The sequence below is a fragment of the Plectropomus leopardus genome, chromosome 16 (assembly GCF_026936395.1).
Source record: "Plectropomus leopardus strain MGB_pleo_1.0 chromosome 16, ASM2693639v1, whole genome shotgun sequence".
Lineage (NCBI taxonomy): Eukaryota > Metazoa > Chordata > Actinopteri > Perciformes > Serranidae > Plectropomus > Plectropomus leopardus.
In genome coordinates, this window is record NC_142191.1 from 24,252,830 (window position 1) to 24,269,256 (window position 16,427).

The following is a 16,427-nucleotide window of genomic DNA, read 5'->3' on the forward strand; positions in this document are numbered from 1 at the left end:
GAGAAAAAACAAAAGGAGATAAGCCAATCTGCAACATAAAACCCCCAAAGCCAAACATTTCAATCAAAACAAATGTTTGTTTGTTAAAATGTAATATTAATGACACCCCCTTCAAATATGTAGGATGCAGGGCTGGGCAATATTAACATATATCGATCTTTAGTGGGATTGTATAAAATAGCCATATCTTGCTATGGTTTGGCAAAATTGCTTATTAAATGAATATTTCAAGTAAATTGTGGAGTCTGTAGCCATGCTAGCAGCTCTGACGCTGCATCATGTGTTACGGCAGTGCTAATGTTAGCAGCTAGCATGCTCCCAATGACACTGCTAACATGCTGAAGTTTAGCAGGTGTAAGACTCACTATGTTCAACATCTTATTGGATAGAGCGCTAGACTGCTTTAATTAGCAATAAACACAAAGTACAGTTGAGGCTGATGGGACTGTCATTAGTTAAGCAGCAATTTGGTAATAACCCAAAGTATTGGAAGAGCAAAACGTTTGATTTGATGATAGCGCAACATGACGGGATAACCACGGCTATTACTATTCATCCTGAATAGTTGGGTTTCCGTTCAAATGTAGTGCAAATTTCAACTGAATTTCCACAATATTGGTGAAGGAAAATGCTCTTAAAAGATGGTACATCATGACTGTGTGTCTTAACTTATTCGCCGAATCTGTTCAATACACTCAGTCACTTATTCATTACATAATTTCATAAAAAGAGGTGGATAGAGACACACTTAATGTGTTTACAAAATGTACAATGCCAATCCACGAAGCGGATGTTGAGATATTTCATTGGACGATTGAAACCATTTAGCTGCTGGTGATGCTAGAATAAAAGACATCACTTTGTGGATGGTATTTTATTAAAAACAGGACGCTATTTTGCTAATCTTATCCATGTTAAACACTGCGAGCATTGTGAATATGGGGGTTAAAGATGTGGCCATGAATGAAAATGTCAAAGCGGGGACAGATCATAGTTTGGTACTGATCAAAAAGTGTCTGCCTGACAGTGCAGTGAGGTGAGGAAAGACGGAGGACACCTCTCCTGGCTTTATGTGGTCATTACTCTCAGGTATGGAGTATAGAGAGAGAGACAGGTATAAAAGGATAAAAAAGGGGATAACAGGACTGGGGAACTCTTTTTACGTTCATTCTTGAAAGACTGAATTGACTGAACAAATGAAGTCTTTAGTTTGTTTTTAGTGTAATTTTATCATTTCAGAATAACTTAAGCACACCTTGCTTGATGTCATCCAAAACGGTGAGCCTAATAATGGTTTAACCCATGAAACCTGAGCCAATCAGCTTGATTTCTCTCAAAAACATGGAAGGAAGGAAATGAGCAACTTGGCAAGAAATAACCCAAAAACGGACAAAAAAATTTAGTAAAAAGTTACAAGAAAATTACCTAAAAATTTGCAGAATAAGAAGAAAAGTAAAAAAACAAACTACTAAACAAGGAAACAAGGAAAAAGTATTTACAATAAAATATATTATATATTCTGTTGCTTATTTTGAATATACAATCCTATTAATCATGAATATAGTTCAACATTCGATTTTCAGGCTGTTTTTTCATACAACTTCTCTGATGGATGATTGATGTTTTAACATCTCCAATTGAAAAAATCCTCTCTTTTCTATTAAGGCAGGGTGGTTTTCACTGTGATAAGTATTGTTGGGGGTGGTACCAGTATAATGAGCTATATGGCTTTTACCTACGGGTCGAATAGGTGTCTGTGCTTAAACTGGTATGATTTTATGCAAATCGGAATCTGTCACAACATGACTAAAAATATGTTTATTTATAAACAAATTAACGGAGCCACTAGTGTTTAACAGGTCATGCACAAATAACTGCCAAGTCGCGGCCTGCAGCAACATGAAGGAGATCAAATTCCAGTAGAGGGGAGAGGGGGGAAGATGTGCATGAGAGGTGCAGGTTGTGTTTGTTTACCAGAGAGTTTATGTGTTTTTTGGGGTAATGAGACAAACATGGCAGAGTTGGTCTCAAAGAAAACAAAAACGGCAACATTTTTGATTTGAGCTGAGCTACAAACCAGACTTGTAAACACTGCGAGAAAATGGCCATGGCAAACTAGAGGTGCATCACTGCCGAGTGGAGTGGAGTCACAGCACTCATTCATGGGCTCTGTCGAAGGCGTTTTTACTCCCTTTACATTCAATTAAAAACTCTGTGACCATCTCTGCTCACATTTCCATGCGTTCCTAATGTTGGCATAGATACATCCACCAGATGGCACTACAGAGCGGAGTCAGAGGTTTTTGGCAACATGGCAAAAGTAGAGAAGGTTTGGACCTCTCAACAGGAGAGGCATTGTAGATGCTGGTGTTCTGTGAGGCCATTAAATATATCACCGCATGTTGACAGAGAATTTTTTTTTTAAACCATACTACAAATTGCTCTGTTCGACCATTTTTACGTCTTTATTGTGTCCTACAATCGTACTTTGCTGAAGTTAAATCTCTGACGGTGCTGCTATTTTTTACCAGAATCCTTAAACGTTCAGAAACGTGCACAGACACAGACAAAATAACTGTTTACAGTCAGAAGGCTACTTCTGTGTCTGTATATGTATCTAACGCAGAGCGTAAATCAGCCATCTGTTTCTTTTTGTTCCACTTGTGAGCATTTGCTGAGTCAAGTGCGACACCTAATGGTGAAATTCAGTATAGCAGCGTTGTCCGTCGTTTGGCTTAACATCAAACCGGTTTGATAGTTTTTACATCAAATTGTCAGTTTTTACAACTGTCCAATCCAGTGGGTTTACTACCACATTTAGAGATTTGTCCCACCTCTACATGTACAATGTGAGCAAGACAGAAAAATGTGTGATGTATTTGCCGTCATTATAAATTTCATACACATAAAGGTTTTCTGATGGATGTTGGAGCACAGTCTGTGTGTGGTATTAATACACATTGTCTATGTCATGTTTGCATGTACTGACGAGGCAGCACATGCAAACCAGTAGACCGACCCTCAAAGCACCACAGGCCATGATCACAACATGATCACACCAAAACCTCTATTAATTTTCCCAAAAGCCATTGTTCTTTCTCAATATAAGTTAAAGTGCTTCAGGCGAGGCTTTCTACACTTTAGGAAACTTCAGCTTTTTAAAAGAGACACCTGATTGATGAAATCTAAGAGTGTTGATGGTGCAGCCAAACATTATGTTTAATCATTATGAAGCCCATTAGCTGTGTTACTGAGGTTATGGCTGTTGTGTTTATAATAGACTTTCCTCATAACCGCAGCAACACTGCAGTTTATTGAAAAGAAACAGAAATAGTCTTATCAGCACAACATGCAGTTGAGGCAGCATTTTTGCTACAAAAAAAAACCTCACAGACTGAACAAAGACTTTCAGTCTATAAGGGTGGAAATAACCAAGATAACCAAAGTGTTCAGCTGAATCAGTAAAATCCCATTAAAGGCCCAACAAACAAACAAATGCTGAGGAATCTTTACCTTCTCCAGCTGACTGTGAACGTGCTGAACAATCAAATCCAGTGCTACAAAGTTTTCTCCACCTGTAAACAAGTTTAACACACAAAGGACAAGAATTCACCACTCATTTTTAACCCAACTTGCCAAATTAAGTAGCACCAGATCAGTGTCAAGAAATGAATAAAGCGGGGACATACTGAAAAGCAGAGCTGGTATATTTCTGTTCAGTAAACTAAATTTCCACTCACCTCTGGGCACCACAATGTCAGCAGACTGCACTGTGGGCTCGATGTACTGCTCGAACGCTGGCTTTACAAACTTATTGTATTGTTTGATGATGCCGCTGATGTCCCGCCCACGCTGTGAAATGTCCCTCTTCAGCCTCCGTATCAGGCGGATGTCAGAGTCTGTGTCCACAAACACTTTCATGTCCAGCAGCTGGCAGATATAATGAAGAGGAGAGAAATGCAGTTAATATCAGATTTATTCTGTTTGCTGCATTTCTATGTCTTACTTGGAATTACAGCTGGTGGAGAGTATAATGTAACACAATACAGTAATGAAACGACAAATGCTACATTTGAGCAGTGTTAAATACAAATGTAATTGTATTAAAAGAAAAGGGAACAGTGGAAGACAGAAAACTGTACAGGCTTCATCTTTTAGTATTGTGAAAATGTCAAAGTCTGCTTTTCTGCACACTGAAAGTCACAGTTGAAAAATAATTTAAAAAAGTTGCTTCCATGATTTGACAGTTTTACAACTGAAATGTGACGCCGGGGTCAGGACATGTCAAGGAAGTCAGGAGCATTAAAAACTGAGGAGACATCAGTTATCACTGTCACTTTAAAGAGAAATTCAGCTCCATTAAACCGAACCTCAACTCAGCAAAACCAAGAAAAATCAATGATCGAGCGTCACGACACAAGTGGAACAACAAAAGAGGCAACAGCCTCGCTCACCAACACAACTATTGATGACTGCTGGAATAAAAAAGAAGTTGGTGAGTGATTTAGATGAGGAGGACAGTGGGGGTACAGGTATAACTCAGTTAAACAACAAGCCCGTGGCTTTTGTCTGCTGTAAATCTGACAAACTGACCAACCAAGAGAGGACATGTTGCCGGATAAGCATGGCTGTCAGCCCGTAGCCGGAATGAGGAGTGGATTGTTCCCAAAGGTTAGAGAGCACGGCTGTAGCTGTAGATCATTTTCTAACCTACTCCAACAGAAAGCACTCAGTTTCTTTACGCTGCAACAGTAAAACAGGGAAAATCCAAACAAGGCTTCTATTACAGTTATAGACTGAGGTATTTTTAACAAACTTTTTTCATCTGTTTCTTCATGTGGCAATGAATTTTAAGTATCTTTTTATAAGAGGTGGGAATCACCAGTGGCCAAACCATACCATATTTTCACAATACGTATTATGATACAATATTATTGCGAATTTAAATGCGATATTCTGAGTATTGCAATAAAATGTTTTTTGATATATTGCGATTTTTTTTTTACCTTTTTTTTTTTAAAAAAACCCTGCAAATTATGTCCTTAAGGAAAACCTCATCAACTCTGTTCTATTTAATAAGATAAAGATTTCTGTGTGTTTATCTTACTTTAGTTTATCTTACTTTAGTCATTTTTATAGCAGCAAAAGTGGACTGAAAACAATTTTATTATTCCAGTGGGCCACCAAAAGTTTTATTTGGATTTGGGATATCACTGATTTATATAAAAAAACCTGATACTTGGCATCCCTGTAACAATACAATATTGTCGCACAAAAATATCGCAATACTATGCTTAATCAATTTTTCCCCAACCCCGACTATTTATGAAGGAATGCAGTATATACTGAATATTTACCAACAGGTTCTTTGTTTGTTGATATGTGTAAAATGGACAATCTTAAAAAGCTTAAGCCCCTCTTGAGTAAAATGAAAGCCTGTCTAAAAAAATGCTTTTGAGATTATGGCAACACTTTTATTTTATGGCTGCATAATTTCAAAATAACTTCCTCAGAAGTTCCCTAGAAAAATAAGATTTGGTACTTATTATAAGGAAAATAAATTGCTGGTCAGGTAAACATCAAATGTAAAATTTCTCAACAGGCAAGTCGACAATACAACAAATATATCTTAATATGGTTTTAACCTGAGTTTTTTTTTTGTTTGTTTTGTTCAGTTTATGAGGAAATTCCCTTTTTATTTTGTATCAAACTATATAGGTCTTTTCGGGAAACTAGAGCGTTATCAGCGAATTATAGACGCATGCAGTAAAGTATTAAAAGTATTCAGTAATATTTTCACCTTGCAGTGAACTTTTTCATTGCTCGAACCTTTCTTAAAATACCTGTAAATAAAACCTATAGTGTAAATAAAACAATGTATTGTGCAATATTGTATATATGTTGATTGTTGTTGAATTATTCATATTTTTATATGAATATTCTCCTTTTCAGTATTTTTAATGTATTTTATATTCTCCTTTTTTATATTTTCTATTATATGTTGAATGTTACACTGAGTTGCTGTGACAAGTGAATTTCCCCGGTGTGTGGATCAATAAAGGGCTATCTTATCAAGCTACTTCATGACAATCAAACAAAAGTACTATAAATCCAGTTTGGCCATGACGGAGGCCAGCTTAAATGCAATAGATAGCCTTCAATGCACTTATAACAACAAACAGTATTAAAGGGTGTTACAAATGCTACTGTGCACACATAACATTTGTACATCAAGGTATAAATAGGGAAAAGCCACTTTGGCAATCCAAATTCTGTAATGTTTAAATGACAAATGTCTTATCTTTCATTATTATACGTTATATACATATATCCCAAATGTCTGTATGCAGCTTCTCAGTTACCCAAACCAGACCTCTCTATCGACATATCAGGTTTGCAGCTATAATTGAGTTCAATTACAAGAATGGACACAAAAGACGATTAATCACGGTGGACAACGGCTGTTATTAAGTGAATCAGAGGGTAATCAACTACACAGCCTGGTCTCAGGGGAGGCTGCGTGCCTTATCGCCACAGTCCAGTTCACACACACAGAATTCATTTTCTCCTCATAAACCAGCTCTCCACTTCACAGGAACACAAACATGGGTGTAAAAATCAGTTTAATTTAATTTTTTCCCCGCACACTCAATTTTTAGCTTTAAAAAAATGTTAGTGTCCACTAATGTGAAAGAAAGAAGAAGATATATATATATATTTATTCAATAGCATGTACAAAATATGATTAGTCATATACCTAACTATTCAAAACTAGGAGACGACATCAAGCATTAAATTAATATTTAATTAAAACATACAAAATATAATCAAATACAAAGTCATCTTATTTGGACATCCCCATCATTATGGTCGGAGGGAAAACTGATTGATTGATCTCTGATATTTAATAAAAGACCAATACCAGCTGTGATCCCCTGTGTCACCTGTGCACATATGAAATATTTCATCACTCAGATAAATTAGCTGATTTAATGTCCCTACTCAGAATCAGATGATTTAGTTCACTATTAATCAGCCTGCTAGTCGTCTCAGGGCTGACAGATCCATTAATCAGGTCTGGCTCTGAGAACAGAGGATGAAAAAAAAACAGAACAAATTCAAAGTGTTTTGGAAGCATCTGAAAAATCCACCGTTTAAACTCATGGCCTGATTGGAGAAGTCTGCTCGTGTTGTTGTCATAAAGGCTTGAAGGTGTTTAAGAAATCTCAACTTGAGGGTCAGAAGCTGCTGCTTAGTGCTGCATACTGCTGAATACTACAGGGCAAACCAAGAGTGACAACTTACCTTCAGCAGCTCCTTGTTGGCGAATGCCAGGATGCCCTCAAAGATGACAACATTGGCCCCGTACACAGTTTTCTGTCAAGAAGAGCAAATTAAAAGAAATGTTCAGATTTTTAAAGTCTAGTTTTCTAAGCCTCTGGAAACGTGGCTTGAAATAGTAAGAATGCACATATTATATCAAAGTTGAGTGTTTCATTTAGTATTTCTAAAAATCAGAATCTCTTAAAACACCTGGTTCAAAGAAGGTTATTTTGAGGATAATAGCATTTCTCAAGACAGTGTGGGCGTGGCAGATCACCCTATTTGTTCCAGCCCTCAGACTCTTGGTGGGTTCACACTGCATCCTCTGGATAACAATATTGCACATTCCAGCAATGCTCTGAATTTTCAATTGGTCCAGTTTGTGCTGCGGCACTCAGAGTGAGTGTTTCCGAACGCACACTTTCAAAGGAGCGGTGAAGGATTTCAATTTGGCGTGTTAAATTGCTATCGGCTGAGACCTGACTTTGAATTTTTGATCGGCTTTATCTGTATTACGTGATATAAATTGGGGATAACCACGCCTAAATCAACCCAGCTTTAGGAAAACTGTGAAAAAAACTAAAATGACGATACTTCAAATTTGGATAAAGGCTAATGTCTGGTAATTTTTGATGCTTTTTATTGTGCATGTAGGACCCTAAATTATATATTAAAAACTTTTTTGGTGATTTGGGTTCCCAGAGGCTTTAACAATGCCCACATGCCCATACTACAGTACGCTGAAAGTCTTACAGGTCGCTGTGATCATGTATTCTGTCCACGCTGGCTGTGAAGAGGCTGCTTCCTGATTCAATTCAAATGCCAAAGATAGAGGTCAGAATCTACACTCCTTGTACCATGAAGAAATGTACTCTCAAGTTAAACCATTGCTTTATGTCTGAAGTAGACTTAGTAAGTGATTATCTTTCAAAGATTTTTGTGTGATATTCCCTATTTAAATGAAGTCTGTTACAAGACCTAATGAACCTGCTACGGGGCAACAAAGGACGTCATGGTACAAAATTTTAACCAAAATGATCTTGACATGCAATCTGATCTTTGTAACTGCAAAAATGCACCCAGTAGAGTGCAGGTCTCCGCAAGGCAGTCAACTGAGCTGATCACAGCTATTTTAACAAATTCCAGCAGATGTGCCGAGAGCCTTTCAGAAACATCCCAGAGGCTGATGAAAGTACATGCCTCGTCCATCTGTGACGGAGCCACAGTGTGTTGCACAGAGAAGATTCAGTTCTCCTGCTAACAGGAATTGTATGCAAAATATAGATACCAAGATATTAAGAGGATAGATGTATTTTTAATGAATAACAGTCACAAATCTTTGATCCGTGTTGTTCATAACTGGGTTTTTGTGGTATTAGCTTTGTCTGTAGGCTACAGAATGACAAAGAAGGAAATAACAGCAAGAAACCATTAAAATGGACCAAAACCAAAATCCATTCAACCACATAGCCTACTTAGTTACAGTAGAAGCACAAATATCAAAGAAAAATGACAAAAACAACAATTCAAGTGGGCAAAACACTGCTTCTGAAACACTTCTGCTGGAACTGTCCCTCCAGGCCCCCTTACATACAAGATGGCAGCAAAGACCACAAAAACAACGTATTCATCTTGTAACAAGCCTAACTTTAGTGGTCTTAACACATGGGGTAAAGACTTAATAGGCAGATGCCACAGTTCAAAATACGACAACGCCTTTCTAAAGATGTCAGTACCTGAGCCGCAACAATAGTCAAAATGTTGCCTGCAGTAGATAAAAGGACTATTTACAAAGACAAGGGAGAAAATGGTATGGGACTGGACACACCCTCAGAGGACCTGCCACAAAAACCGCATAAAAAGCCCTCAGCTGGAACAGCTGGAAAAGAAGTGTCCAGGCAGAAATGTCTAAGAGTGGTCTCACTTGGGGAGATCTGGAGAAAACTGCGAACAACCAAGTGAAATGGAAGACATTTGTCAATGGCCTATGCTCCCTGGAGGAGCAAACGGGTGAAGTCAAGTAAGTCAATAGAAAGGAAAGCTTGTTGTTTTTATTCAAGACAATTTCTGGAAAACTTACCAGCCGGTTAAGAGGAGCGAAGAGTCAGCAGAAAACGACAGTATAAAAAAGGTTTTTCAACATTTGTAGATCACTGCAATCATGACAGATCCTTTAACATACAGTCATAAACGTATACACAAAATGTTGGGCTGATTGGTCCAGTAGTTCAGTTACAGATAGATAGATACACACACACAACCAAACACGCCAGATGGAGTTAATAAGACGAAAAATACGACAAACACAGTAAGAACCACACGTTTTCCATTAAAAACTCCTTTGAAACAAATAAAACAGCAAACAAATACGTAACAGATATATCAGCTAAACATCAGTGCATCAGAAGAACACGTCTGCAGAGACACACAAACACAACCTCGACATCACGCTCTTCACGTTTATCCGATAAACCTCACTGTGAACACGCTTGACTACCGAGCGGAGCGAGTGTGTGTGTGAGAGAGATTAATCACTGTCTCAATCAAAGACAAAATGGTGCTGAGTATGTCACAATCCTATTACCTTCCTCTGACCAGCTCCATGCTAAAGTCAATGGACTGGACACTCTGGTATTGATTTCTTTAGAGAGAGAAAGAGAGAGAGAAGCAACAAAGAGAGAGAGAGAGCGTCCAGGCGGAGGTTTTGTGTGAAAAGCAGAACGTGAATTCTAAAGAAACAGATGAGTGTTTATCGATTTGTTCATTTCCCTGTTCTTTGCAAAGAGATGATTTAGTGGGTCTTTAACATGTTTAACTGTGAGTGCCTCTGAGAGAGAGAGAAAGAGAAGGTGACCTCCAGTTTTACCAGAGAAGAAGAAGCAAGAAAACTCAGCTGTGACCTCTCCTTCATCCATAGAAGTGATAGAAAAACACACAGTGTGTACAGCCTGGAGCTGGCTGGCCCTTGCAGCGTTGGGCACCCTCGGGACCTGAGGCTTAATTACACTCAGCCCGACACAAAAGGTACATAAAATGATTTCAGACTCCAGTCGTGATAGGCGATTTTCCCATGTGGTGTTGGGCCTTTCAGCCATGAAATTACATTGCAAAGGAATAGAGAGGAGATGTCAGAGTGCTACGCTGCCAGATTGATTCTTCACAATGCTTTCGGGAGGGGATTTGTGGTCTTTGCTTGGGTTAATGTCCTGTACACTAAATCCTTAATAATTAGCTAATTAGCAGGATCTCAATTGGCATCGGCTCAAATGGCTAATACATCCCGGGGGGTGTTCAGTGATTTGTAATGGTGAGGGTAATTCTAGCCTCTAAATTCCAAAAAAAAGAAGAAAAACTGTAGTTTAGTGCTTTTATTAAAGGACAGATTATCCTCTACATACTGTAGTCAAGTGGGAGGTCCCAGTGCTTTAAATACAATGACAGCATCGCTTGTATTTCACCAGTACAGATTGGGTTATAAATTTCAATTGATAAAGAATCACCATTTAATAATAGTAATTTATATATGATTAAAGATCTACTCCAGATTGGTTTAAGATATATATGAAGGAACTCTTGCCTTGTTACATTTTTCAGCACAAAGTTAAATTAGCTTGCTGAAATATTTTAAAACTTCGTCCACTTCTTCTCTCTCATTAATTAATCAAGAATCTATAAATTTAATTCTAAAGTTTAACTGCTGGACACAAATCCAAACGTGCACTCACTCGAGGCTTCACGTTTCCACATCATACCTGAGCATGTTGCATGTTAAACATGACTAACTTCAAAAGTACAGTTGCAATGTCACAGATCACGCTCGCACGTACACGCCTCTGACTATGTGATTTAAGCACCACCAGCAGCAAAATGCCCAAAGAACCGGATGAAATTTTCATAGTAGCTGCTGATTTTAATCAACTCATCCCTCATCACAAAGATGTACCAGGATCAAGGACAAATTTAATTTCGTTTTTTTAAAATATTAATAAATCTACCTATCTAGGTAAATAAAGAGAAACTTTCCCACTTGAGCAGTTGAATTTGAAAACAGCATTTCCAGTTTCAAACTCTGCACATACATAATTCTGTACAGTGACGATCAAACATCCAAGGCTGTGTTTTTAAGCGAAGTGAAACTTTTATTTGTCATCCTAAAGACCTGTTAAATTTAGACATTTTAATTTAGACTTATTTCCACAAAGACAGTGATGTTTCTAGCCTTAACACTGACAATATAAGAATAGTAACCACACAGATTTATGTCTGCTAATAAAAGTACAAAAGTAATAGACGAATATGGTTCTGAAGTGACGAATCCCATCTAAAATACAGTAACACAGTCAGTAGCAAAGACAAACAGTTTCTTACCCATTCTTTGCGTCTGCAGTGAGATGTGAAGTCGTACACGGGGACTTTGATGCTTTTTCCTTTCTTCAACTTCCTGAGGACGGTGACCAGCAGCTCAAAGTCAAAGGCATCGGGGTGGTCAAAGTTATACTCATTTTTGGCTGCCAGCTCCTGCTCCTCTTTATTCAACACCTGACACACAAACACGACAAAAGAGGCAAAAAAAAGCATGTGAAGCTACATTAACACTTTAAGCTTGTCTCTTTTTAGTGATCAATGTTAGAGAGCATTTAACAGCAGGTTGCCATGTTGGATCAATGATCAATCACCAATCTGAATTTTCAAAGTCAATGTTGATGCTTAAATACTGAAAAACTCAGAGGTTAATCATGAGAAAAATCTGCTTGTGTCATGCTCTGTCCAAGGTGTCGTGTACAGCTCAGACAATCAATTCCCAGTTTCCAAATAATGTAAGTGTGCAGATTATCATTTTCCAACTTTCACATCCAGCTCCTTCTCTCTCTCTCTCTTCTTTCTGTTTTGTGGTAGTTTCGAGCAAAAAAAGGAAAATCCAAAAGTTTATTTCTCAGACGAAGCTGCAAGTCTAGCCATAGACCTTTTGTCGCATTTCAGATCAACTCTCCTTCTGTTTTCATTTGTCTTGTTGTCTCTCACAGTCGGGTATTGATGGCACAAATTCCATAAAAGTACCACTGAAATACACTAGAGTACCTTCTCATCTGGTAAATTGAATTTAAAAGAGAATCAATAGAACCAGAATTCAAGATACTGCTTTCCGAATAAAGGTGCTGCCACCATGCTCCTTCATAAAACTTTCTAACATCACATCACGATCATCCTAAGACCCAAAAGAAAAAAAAGTTTTGTTTTGTTTTTTTACATAATTTAACTAATTCTGATGTAAGAGATGTGTATGTACTGAAAATGTCATTTATTTATGTTCTATAACATGTCCCTTGGAGTGGACATCAGGTCTTTCCACAGAGAGTACTTTATAGTACATGTAATTAAATTCACTTTTATTGGTTTTTAACTGGTTATACATGGTGTGTGCATGTGTGTGCGTGTGTGTGTGTGTGTTTACAAGGCAAATAATCCATCTGACTCTTCCTTGATATATTTTGACAAAATACTTCTGTTTCCTCAACTATGGAAAATAGTTTAAAATGTGAGGAAGTAAGTCCCACTGTCCCCCACAAAGGACACGGGTTAAAAAGTGTATTTTGAAAGACTTCAAATGAATATACACTTCCTTATTCTTAATATAATATAGTTAAGACACATGAAAAAAAGCATTTTTACGATGAACAAAAACAACACAACTTATAAATTTGATTACTACTTGGTCACACCCAGATGTGTGTTATATCACAAGAAAGTCCAGGATGTGCTTTACACAGTGCATCAGGACTCGTATCACCTGCATGTATGGAGTCTGGAATTAAGACCTCAGTGTCATGTCCCTTCCTGAGGACAAATATGAGTTGACTAGTCTCACAAATGCATCCGTCCATCTTTAATTATAAGTAACAATTCTGTTTGCAGGCATTTTCCATCCCTGTAAAGCATGAGAGCGGAGCTTTCCTTTGAGAATGAATCGTCTCCACTCATTCTACTCGGAGCGGTATTATTGATATGAACTATTGTGGTTAATCCGTTATCAGTCAGCAGCGTTTACTCATGCTGAAATCAGCACTAATGGATAGGGGTTATGAAAGAGCAGCTGTTTGAACTGCCATCAGTTTGACATTTATCCTTCACTTGTTTTAGATTTAAAAGTTAATTAATTATTGTGTAAACACACGGCTTAACATGCTGAGCACTTAATCTGAAAAATAATGGTTTCATTAGAGGACAGCTAAAACACAATTAATCAAAGCTCTTAGTTACATTTTAAATGATGGTTTACACTGTGCTGCTAACTGGATGTTGTACCTTGTAGAAAGAGTCCATGGAGAGCAGAACCACCCAGGGAACGTCCAGCGCTTCGATGATCTTATTGGCCACTGTGGTTTTACCAGAAGCGCTTCCTCCACACAGACCTACCGCAGGACAACACAAAGAACCACAACACTGTGTACCATTAAGACTGACTGACATGTATCAAACCACACATTTGTCATATTGGTGGCAGACAGTGTCGACTGGGCTTGATTTAAGTTTTTTGAAGTTTAAATCAAAATGACCATATTGGAAAAAAGATTGAATGTAGGTATCATTTGACTGACGTTTTACCATGGTTGGAAACTGGCACCAGCCAAATGCAAAATATGTAAAATGTGCAAGTGACTGCAAGACAAAAAAACTCATTTCCAACCCCCTTTTATACCACTTGGTATTGGGTTATTTCGGTCAATAAGTCAAAGCAGTAATACTCAATTTGACAAATAAATTTGCCAAATCTGGCCCTCGATAGGGTGCCAGCTGGCCCCCCCAGCTGTTTTCTAATTCACAATAAATATGAAGTGATTCACACTGGGAATTGATTTTGTATTTGTAGTATACATAAGGTGCCAGAGTGCATAAAGCATCATAAAAATAGAACTTGTTTATCAAAAAAAATGCCAGTGGAGGATCCCCCCATCCCCTGACAGGGTAAACAGTCGTAAACCCCTAAAGTCCTGAAATCCTAGAAATGTCCTAAAATTCTAGTAACGGTCTAAAATCTTAGAAACGTGCAAAAATCCTAGAAATGTGGTAAAATCCTGAAACGACCTAAAATCCTAGAAACACACAGAAATCCTAGCAATATCCTGGTCTTAGAAATGTGCTTAAATCCTACTAACGTTGTAAAATCCAAGAAACGTCCTAAAATCCTTGAATCCTGCTAAATTCTTAAAAATGTCCTTAAATGCTAGAAAACTGCTTAAATCTTATAAACATGTATGGGGCTGCTGTGACTGGCCCCTGGCCTCCTTGTCATTTTTCAAAAGTGGCCCCCAAGCAAAGCAAGTTGAGTATACCTGCCTGAAAGGTATCGAGTACCAAAACCTAGCCCTACTTGATGGTGTTTTTCATGAGACCCTCTCTACTTATAAGCAACCACATCTTTCAAACCTGACAGGTTGTTTTTGCTTTTTTAAAGCCCCCTCAGAACAACAGAAAACATTATACAACTGTATTAAAAATGACCAGTAGATTTATCTCGGTGAGGCCCTTTATTGGTCAGTACATATGCTGACACACATACAGAATATGCTATAAGCTGATAAATGGGTTAAGTTTTTATCAGAACCATCCAAATGTACCCATTTAACCCCGTAAATGTTGGTAATGTTGCCAAGTGTCATCCCATTTCACTTTGCAGAGTGATACACAGTGAACTGATCACAAAGTGTGACTGCATTCTCGCTGAGCTCATTGACATTTTAGTTTTTTTGCTGTGTGTGTCAGAGAGTTTCGTGTCTTTCCCAACACTGGCAGCATTCACAGACATTTGGTTGGACAGTACAGATTAGGAGCTGCAGGCCGATAGTGACAGAGAGGGCTCTCACAGCAGAAAGCGCTTCTACATAAGCACTGTGTACCAGCAGCTGTCAGTCTCGTCATTTCCGCTGCAGCACTGCAGTCGCTCGAGATGTGAAGTCACTTCAGTTCTGCTACCTTAACGGATTCCCACACTGAGCTTTGCACTGTGTAAAGGCTGAAAGATTTTTCTTTTGTTTTCCTCTAAATTGCCCCTTCAGCTTTTAAAGATGGATCAGTCTCGTAGTCACGGATAATCCACTGCTTTTCAGTACAATTCATGGTAATTTGATTATGTTGTGTGCTGTTTGATATTAGTGTTCTTGTTGGGTTATGTGCATTTGAATAAAGTCCTGTCTCGACCTGCCAATAGCAAAATAATTAAGTGTGGTGTGTGGCACTGGTTCATGCCATATACAGTACTCGTCCCTATTAAAATATACAACAAATAATCATTGGTCACAGAAATATATTCACTTTCTCAAATCACAGGGCTGGGAATCAGCACAAGATACCTTAAAAATATCGACTAAAATAGCCCAGTACCATGTAGTATCAAAACATCTCCAGTCAAACAATACCTGCATTTAATTCTTTTAGTGCTCAGATCTACCAAAAATGGCTATTTGTATGGTTCTGCTTGCAAACAATGACCTCTGGCTTTCTTCGATTCGCTGCATCGTTTGATTGGCCCACTACTACAGCAGCTACAACCCAACAGTCTGTGGTGTGGTGAAGTCGAGCGTGGCGTGTTTGATGGAGTTGGTAGCTCAGTGTGCCGGGATGCCTCCAAAATGCTTGAAAGCATGGCTATATTACACGCCTGAGGCGTAAAAAAAAAGGATCAAATGCTGTACTCTATTGGTATCACTAACACTTAAAAGGTCCCATCTTGTGCTCATTTTCAGGATCCCCCTTGTATTGGTGGTTTCTACTAGAACATGTTTACATGCTTTAAAGCAACATTATGCAACTTTCAGTGCATTAGTTTAGATTGTTGAGTCTCATTTCAGAGTTGTCAAATACTGATGTTTTGGGTTGGTGCTACGGTCCAACCATCAACCAAACACGTTGGCGGGAATGAGACTCAACGATCAGCCAGAAGTTGCATAATCTTGCATTAATGTTAAAAAAAAACAACAACATTATTTTCTCACACTTTCTGCCTGAATGTACCCAATTTCACACTCTGGTTTGAACGTTCAATTTTAGTACGTGTCTCTTTTAAAAAAAAAAAAAAAGGTCAGTGTTTCCATGTCTGCTCTGTCAGC

The 16,427-nt window shown here is 38.1% G+C and overlaps 1 protein-coding gene across 2 annotated transcripts in view; it reads right to left on the reverse strand.

The window, feature by feature from the left end:
- Positions 1-16,427, reverse strand: part of LOC121955535 (uridine-cytidine kinase-like 1) — a 34,234-nt gene that overhangs the window by 12,681 nt on the left and 5,126 nt on the right. For both annotated transcript variants that reach the window (XM_088089388.1, XM_042503541.2), the window contains exons 3-7: positions 13,627-13,733; positions 11,692-11,862; positions 7,306-7,377; positions 3,741-3,930; positions 3,514-3,575 (exon numbers count right to left, since the gene is read on the reverse strand). In XM_088089388.1, the coding sequence (XP_087945514.1) occupies positions 3,514-3,575; positions 3,741-3,930; positions 7,306-7,377; positions 11,692-11,862; positions 13,627-13,733 (602 nt within the window). The remainder of the gene's footprint in view (positions 1-3,513; positions 3,576-3,740; positions 3,931-7,305; positions 7,378-11,691; positions 11,863-13,626; positions 13,734-16,427) is intronic.